Source organism: Nestor notabilis, unplaced genomic scaffold (genome assembly GCF_000696875.1).
Source record: "Nestor notabilis isolate BGI_N333 unplaced genomic scaffold, ASM69687v1 scaffold3608, whole genome shotgun sequence".
Taxonomy (NCBI): Eukaryota; Metazoa; Chordata; class Aves; order Psittaciformes; family Psittacidae; genus Nestor; species Nestor notabilis.
The window spans coordinates 32,456-41,210 of NW_009941360.1; the positions used below are offsets into that span (position 1 = coordinate 32,456).

The window sequence follows — 8,755 nt, forward strand, 5'->3', positions numbered from 1 at the left end:
TAGTTAAAGCTGACTTTTAAAGCCAGCTTACTTTACTGGCAGATTCCAGAGTTGCTCTGATGCTCTTTTAGGCGTTTTGAATATGAAAGGCTTATTCTGATATGGGGTGTGTGGGACCTTTATTACTACACAACTTGGCTAAAATACTGAGCAGAGGTTTAGAAAACCTAACAGGAGGTAGCAAAGAGTTCTTACAATGTTATGTTCGGAATGATAAGTTACAGGTATTACAATGGCTCACAAGGTAATAGTGGGATTTTTCATAGGATATCTTCAGTCACATGCTTGCAGCCAAACATCTCTTTGGTTTTGTGTTGTATTCAGAACTGGAACAGTATCTGTAGGCACCTGGGATTTTATTTGCCTCTTGAGGAACATGTGGAGATAAACCTCAATTCAGTCTGGTAAAAGCATTTGATAAAGGACTGAGTACATGATGATGTCATTTTTTAAGTGAAAACAATTAAATATAAGTGCCATCTCTGCCTTTTCTCACCCCTTGCCTTTCCATTTTACTGGTCTTAAATATGACATATTTTGACGTTTGGGTCACAGTCCAAATGGACTTCAGACTCTGTCATCTTTTTTCTGTCCTGTGGCTTTGTTGAATCAATGTGGTATGTACTCATCTTTCTACACCTAATTTTCTTCTTCTTTAATAGGTCTACTCTAACAAGTCCCTGCTGTTCTTAAAATAGGACTTTGTTCTTCTCTTGGCCCCAGGACCTCTTAGTCACACAAAACCTTGTTCTGTGACTTCTGTTTGTTTGTGGTTTTTTCTATTTAGATTTTATTTTCCACTTTCCATTTCTCCTTCCTCTGCTGCTGACACTTAGCTTGTGAGCAATTGTTTCACTCATGCAGTATTACACAAAGGAACAAGGTAAATGGCAGCATATGTTTCCTTCCTCACAGTTCTACTTCTCTTCAAAATATAAATAAGGCCCACAAGAAATTAATAAAGTAAATGGCCAATAATAAAAATAAAGAAGAGTTTTTCTGTAGTTTCCCATTGGACTTTCACTTTGCTTTCCAACTAAAATAGGTATCAGATACCATGGTGAAGTGTGGTAACATTAAAGCTGTTACACAACAAGCGACAAAAGCAATGTATTTTCTGAAGTCTATCATCATTCACAGACTCACAAAATTTTCTATTCTCTTATGCTATCTGATGTTACGCTTACCTGTGATTCTACTTAATAGAGGCTGGATGTGTACTTCAATGAAAGACAAGGAGAAACTCACTACCTAGAAAAGAGGTGGTAATCATTTAGTGTCAAATCAATGCCTAAGTGTGATGGAAGGAAATGTTAGAATGTGGTTTTAGTAGTTACTCTGCATGAAGGTGGTATAAAAACTGATATGCCAGTATTTTGAATGGTGAAAGACATAGTGCTGTTTTCTTTCTTGATAGAATTTCATCTCTGTATAAATGACAAATTTTATGTTGATGTCTTTGTTTAAATTTCTTTCACATCAGTGAAAGACAGTTACTCTCTGCTTTTTGCTGCTCTGTTTGCACTTCCCAAGAGGACATTACATAATGGTTTTGAAGGGGTTGCTCTGCTCATTTTGCTTTTAGATTGTATTTCCAAGGATGTGAGAAAAGTAGCGCGTAATGCAACTGTAATATGAAAGTTCTAGTAACAAAATTTGCACTTTCTGAATCTGATTTTTTTTCCCCGAAAAATTCAGTCATCTCCAGATTCTGAGCATTTCTGTTGAATTTATAGATGAGTAAAAGAGCAAAAGTCTAGCATAAATCTGAGTAAGCCGTTAAATGCTTCACATTTTGCTGCTCATATATTTTAATGTTATGGATTCATGTTAGAAATGTAGTAAGGCAAATATGAAAACAGTGCATTATAAATTTCTGTGTAGCACAACAACACAACGGTAACCATTCTCAAAGAAACCATATTTATATTTTCCCATAAATACATATATAGGTCATTCTTGAACAAAGAACGACTATGGAAAAATAATAGAAAAGTTAAAATGTCTGTTTTGGAATTAATGAAGTAATATTTTTCCTCTCTTTTCAAATTATCGTCATGGCTATTTATTCAGGATTTTGCTATTTTTCAAAATGTTAGTGGTAAATTAAAAGGAAAAAGAAAAAGAGTTTAAAGATGATTAAATAGCAAAAATACCAAATGGTTTAAACAGTGAAGAAAGAAAATTGATTCAGCAAGATTGATTTTTTTTGCATTTCTATACTAGCAGAAGGATTGATCTGTGATCAGCAAAAGTAGAGCATTGTTCTCTCAAGCTTTGAAACATGTCACAGTGGTTTTTGCTCTTCATTCAGAACAGTTTCTGCTTTTCTCCCTCTTAAGTAGAGCACAGCTGCAAGCTAATATATGCTGGTTAAAATTTATGCCAGTGTAATTTCAGATATAGTGATTAAAGAAAATAAACCACTATTGAAGAAGTAAACTTCAAGAACTTTAAACATAAGAAAAAAACTTTTTTACTTAGGAGGGTAATCAGATACCGGTATAGGTTTCCTGGACAACTTGTAGAGCCTTCATTCTTGGAGGCGTTCAGAACCCATCTGAATGTGGTTCTGGGCAGCCTGCTGTAGTTAATCTTGCTTTGAGCAGAGGTATCAGCCTAGAGACCTCCAAGTTCAAGTCAAGAAAACCCATTAAGTTCTGTGTGTTTATATTTTGAGATCTGTGGGAGTTTTTAAGTATGAAATGAAGCTTAAATTCTGAAGGGTAGTAGTTAAATATAACCTCATCAGTGTTCTTTTCTAATAAACTCTTTAATCTTCATAATTTCAGATGTGTACATCTTTCCTAACATTGTGTTCTAATTTTCTGGGTATTTTTAATTCAACAGCTTGAATATATAGTTAATATACTACCTTATTATCTTCCACAGATCTGAAGAGAGAAGCCAGTATTTGTCACATGCTGAAGCATCCTCATATTGTTGAACTATTGGAGACGTACAGCTCAGATGGAATGCTTTATATGGTCTTTGAGTTGTAAGTTTCTCTCTTTGATTTTTACCTATCTTTGTTGTGATTTGCTAAATAAAATCCTAAATGTATGTCTGCTTTCACCTGCTTGTTTTGCGATAGAGGTCTTGAGTGCTATCAAATATTTATTTCTGGCAAGTACAAGTTGTCCCAAATAAAAACAAGCTGTCACAGTGGCTAATGTGAGGCTGATTCTTTATAACATGCTTTCTAGGGGCAGACTTCATTGATGGCTCACTGATGACTGCTGTGTCCCTAATAGGGTACATGAGAAAGAGTTAAAAATCCACTGATAACCATCATCTTTGGGTAACAGATTGGGTAACATTCTATTGCAGTTGTGAAGTTTTATATGGTTTTGTGGTGGGTTGTTGGTTTTTTTTTCCAGACTATTGTTTCTTTAGCACTGCTTTTCCTTTTACTAGATAAGAAAAAGAAAGCTTATTGGAGTATTTAAGTATTCTTGTGGATCAATATATCTGTTCACATCATATGGAAACAGTCATTTGACTAAAAGATAAGTTTTGGAAGCTTGAATGTAACAGTTTAATTACCATTGGCATATGGAAACGGTGAACAAAACATGAGTTTTCAGCAGTGGACAATTATTTTTAATAGACAATGAAAAACAAAAGGGAGGGCAGCCCCTAAATGGACACATTCCTTTCAGGGAAAATTATCTGTCCTCCCATTAGGTGTCAGCTGACTGGGAAGGACAAAAACAAACATGCAGAATGCTAATTTGTGCATTTTCCATATTTGATCTTTCTTCTCTTCTGTGTACCTATGAGCTTTTCTTTTTATGTTCCCTATATACGTGTTTCTAGTGTGCCTGGGCATGTGTGCTTATACCTCTTTAACTTCTCTGATCTTTCTGCATAACGGTTTCTGATGCATTTGTCCTGCTTATGTTGGAGCAAGCCACATCATGCCAATGTGTTAGGTCTAATTAGCATGTCCACTAGACCCAAGAATTTGTCTTGAGATGTGCACTTAATAATTCTCACATCTTAGTTTTATCATTCAGGTAGAGAAAAATTTAGGTGGTAACAGCAAAAAAATGATGTAAAGCTGAAAACTGTTGCTTGAAAGTCGTCCTCTTTTTTGATGAATTTATAAACTTACGGTTGTGTGAAATAATTGTTTTATGCTTTCCTTTCTGTAAGTTTTATTCAATACTTTGGTCTTTATTTTGTAAATCCCAAAGCATGGACCAAGGAACTTTAATTATCCTATTATGAAATAATTATGTACACCTTGGGGAGACATACTGTGATAATTAACAAGATTTTTGAAATGGAAGAAAGAGTTTGCTTCTATTTTTACCACGCTGGTAGTTCAGAAGTATGAGACAAAAGCAGTAATTATTTTTTTAATGACAGGCCTATTATCATTTATGTTTGTATACATAAAAAGTAAGTCTGAACAATTAGTATTACTACACAAATACTGTACCTGACTTCAGGCTACATGAAAGAAGAAAATATGAGGCTAGATGATGTGAGGGATCATAATTCTTTACCATTTCATAGTTCTTGTCTGCCTTGTACACTACAAAACATTACTCTTTCGTAACAAACAGTGAAAGAAAATGAGAGAAGAGGAACACCTGTTCTCAACATGTAGCAGGGAATAGAAGAGTTGTGGGCACAATGTGTTATGCTGGAGGGGATGCTTTGGTAAAGTGATTCAACAGAAGACCAATGTTTGCTGTGGATTAAGACTACGTTGTCTGAGTTTAATTGGGTTAGTGGCATAATAAGAAACTTGTAGTTAGTGGGAAAGCGTCTCTTTATTTTAGGTAACTTATTTTCCCACATACTGCTTTCTGTTTATTACGCTATTATTACAACAAACTTGACTGCTTTGCAACAAAGTTGTCTACAGTAATAAAGTGTATTTTATTAGGGTCTATTTTTTTTTTTTTGAAAAAGGGAAGACAGCACAAATCTGAAAGGAGCTATAAGCCCAGCTGGTGATGGGGGTATTAATGGACCAGCAGGTGCTTTGCATGGAAATGAATGCAGATCCAGCACATGAAATGTACAGAATAGCCAAACCTAAAACTTTGTGCTATTAGTTGCACATAAATGATACATAGGTCCACTACTGTTTCCTAAGCTGTAGACTACATGGAGCAACTGCTACAGTGACCCTGAATATCTGGCCAAATCTATTGTTACAAAAAAGTACAAGTTAAATAAGCAAATGCAGCATACCTCTGATAACGAGATTGTACCTCTCAGGAGAAAACACAATCTGTGCGTAGTTTAGAATTTTTTTTTAAATAAACATTTAAAAAATCAAGTCACAATTCTTAAAAGCACTGATGAATGTGAACATTAGCAACGAAGTTTAGCACCAAAAAATTGCTATGTTTTTAACCACTATTTATACACAGATTCAAGCAGTGTTTAGAATGGGACTATCATATCATGTTTCCAGTAGGTTGCCATTAGCCATATGGTAGAAGCAGTTGGTTATGATAGATGAAGTGCATGTGTAGAGTAGGAAGTAGATGCTGTACTGGAAAGTCTTACTGCTAAAGTACAATTATTATTTTAAAAGTATTTAGATGTTATTACATCTATGTAATGTGCCTGTGTCAAGTGATTTCCCCCACACGCAGCCCCGCTGCTCCCCAGAAGCATGAGCTGTGTATAGGAAATAAGAGTTTCTGTACTTTTTGGTCTTAGTTTTCAGAGGTTCCAAGAAAAATTAAATTCTGTATTTTTTAAGTTAATTTATGGCAGTTTATTTGTAGTAAGTGAAGATGGCAAGTGTATAAAAACTGTCTGAGAGAAGGAGAAAATACTGTTGTGCACAAACTCTTAATCTTTAACCTTTGGAGGTTGGAACTAGATGATGTTAAGGTCCTTTCCAACCCTAACCATTCTATGATTCTATGAACATATAGGATACACAAAGCTCGGTAAACTCAGTTACAAGTAACATGCCAAGTCTTTTTCTTCTTCTTTTTTTTAAAGTAATAATTCAGTTCCCGACAGTAGTGCTTTCTGATTCTTCATAAATAAATTTAGTTGCAGGCCACTTAATAGGTCATCTGCAAATGCAAAGCTCTCATACTCCCATATTAAAATTTAGATGTCTTCTGGAGTATACTGACTATTCTTCAGAGTGACTATTAGCCTCAGAACAGATTTCTGCACTGAATATGACTCGGGAGTAAACTTTCTGGGCAAGTTGCAACTTATCATCAGCTTTATGAAGAATAATAGAACAATTTTTGAGGCGCGCAGTAAAGATCAGAGCTATATAGAAAGAAGCATTTATCTAAAGGGCCGAGATGCAGGCATACTTCTGCTAAAATACTAGAATATGGGAAATTGGGGGACATGGTTCCTAGTGATACTCAAAACAATTCAGATGTGGTGGTACTGCCTGTTAAATTCCTGTTCAAAGGTGCTTTAGCTGCCACTTCCAGTGTTGTAAATAACATAAACCATCCCAGTCAGTTTATATGGCTTCCGTGAGTGCCCTCTACTGGTACCAGATGATTCTCTCTCTTCTGAGAGAGAGCACTGTGTGCTGTAATTTTACCAACTTTTTTTTTGTTTTCAGCATGCATATAGTTTACTTTAGTGGATTTTAACTTACCTTTTTTATTTTTACGGTTTTCACTTGCCTAAAGCTGATAGTCTTCACGAAACCTTGAGACTGCCAGATCTATTTCAGTTCTTTAATGCTCTTATATCATAGAATCATAGAATCACAGAATGGTTTGCGCTGGAAGGGACCTTAAAGATCATCTAGCTCCACCCCCCCTGCCGTGGAACACCTTCCACTAGACCAGGTTGCTCAAGGCCTCATCCAGCCTGGTCTTGAACACTTCCAGGGCTTTCAGTTTCTGCAAAGTCATCTTTTATGTGGTTGTGATATTGCTGACTTTTCATTTTGTTAGTGCACTAACAGAGCAAAAACAGCACTGAACTTTCTGGGGTTTCTTAAAACTGAGGCTGACTGTTGCTTTTTCTGCTGAAACCAGGACAAAGTCTCAGCTGGATAAAAGTTTTCAGGTAAATTCAGTATCATTGGGGTGTTATAGGCCCTAATTATACAAAAATTAAAATCTACTCTTAAAATAAGGTCTTGAAAAAGTCTTCAAAGTCAGAGATTTAAATATATCTGCCACATTTTTGTCATTTTTCAGATCAACAGAGTTCATCTTAATGAAATAAAACTCTAACATTACTGCTCACAATCTGTAGTATTAAGCTTTTATTATCAACATAAAAGCTTTAGCTTTTATCAACATAATTTAAACTAATTGAAAAATATTTGCAAAAAAATTCAAACTGCCACTTACTTTACAAAAATGTTAAAGACTGCTCTGATTATAAACAGTTTAATAGAAAAGTGAGTGTAACTGACAGTCTTGGCTCAGTGTCTTAGCAACTGTTGATACTGCTAAAAATCTTGAGTGCCTCTGGATCTTTATTCACCTGTATGTTGTAACAAGTCAGAGTGAAATTAGTCTTCTAAAGGGTTCTGCTGCTTCATGAGAATGACACCTCCTAATTTTTGGTATTCAAACATATATTTTGTATGTTCTACAGTGCTTGGTGTGGGGCTCTGGTTTCAGTTTTCTTTCTCATCTAGCTGTAAGAAATTGTTGGGAGGAAGCAGTGAAAGGGAGATTGACATGAGGGTTTTTTCCCAGTGAGCTAGCTAAATCCGGTCTTATGTTGTTCTCACTGAACCTGACCCCGTTGCTGCTATATAGTACCATGTATAGTGCAGCACAGTGTACTGTTTTGAGTGAACTCTTTTATGACATGAGGACCATAAAACTGTTAACAATGGCAAGCCATATTGTATTAGATTACCTATTAAGTGCTTTTTTAGTTATTAATGCATTGTACATGTATCCAGAGTTATGTAATTGGAGTAAATAGATTTTTTTGAACCTTTTTACATAATTGATTGTAGTTACCTGTCTTAAACACTTTTCCCTATTTTTACCTGCAGTATGGATGGAGCAGATCTGTGTTTTGAAATTGTGAAGAGAGCAGATGCTGGATTTGTGTACAGCGAGGCTGTAGCCAGGTTTGTATTGTAAATTTAATTAATCACACAGGGCACATAAATGGAAAAAAATGGAATATACTGTACTAGCTAAAAGTTGGAATGCTATAAATAATCCTGTTTCAACAGTCTGAATGTTTATTACAATAATTAGCATAACAAAGGTAGAATTTTGGAACATTTTTTCATTTAGTTGTATATTTGGATGGGATTATTGAATAAAATAGTATTCCACGTACAATACTTAATTCCTTGCCCTTTATGGATCTCTCAGACAATGGCATTAGGTGACTGGCCTAACAGGTGTGAATTTTACTGCTCTTGCTAGATGGAGTCGTCTTTTTTATATATATAAATATGTATCTGTGAACGCTTCAACTTTCCACTTATGAGGTGAACTAAAATCAAGGAGTCTGTGATTGCAAAAAGGACGACTAAACCCAATGTCCTCATGGCAAGGTAATTGAGCTCAAAGCCCATGAGATTCTCTATTTGCTTTTCTCAACACTTTAGATTTTTTTAGCATCATAGAAACTAGGTTGGAAGAAACACCAAGAGGCCTCTATTTCAACATCCTACTCAAGGCAGGGTCAACATTGCGTTTGGATCATGTTGCTCAAGGCTTTGTCCAGTGGCATCTAGAAAACCTCCAAGGATAGAGATTCCACAGCCTTCCTGGGCAACTTGATCCAGTACATAATTATGTTCCTAGGGAAA

General features: G+C 35.5%; 1 protein-coding gene across 1 annotated transcript in view; it reads left to right on the forward strand.

The window, feature by feature from the left end:
• The window catches only part of CASK (calcium/calmodulin-dependent serine protein kinase (MAGUK family)), a gene marked incomplete at its 3' end in the record, with an annotated part of 84,323 nt that overhangs the window by 25,483 nt on the left and 50,085 nt on the right, over positions 1 to 8,755 (forward strand). The window contains exons 2-3 of the mRNA XM_010020835.1: positions 2,893 to 2,998; positions 7,982 to 8,059. Coding sequence (XP_010019137.1) covers positions 2,922 to 2,998; positions 7,982 to 8,059 — 155 coding nt within the window. The remainder of the gene's footprint in view (positions 1 to 2,892; positions 2,999 to 7,981; positions 8,060 to 8,755) is intronic.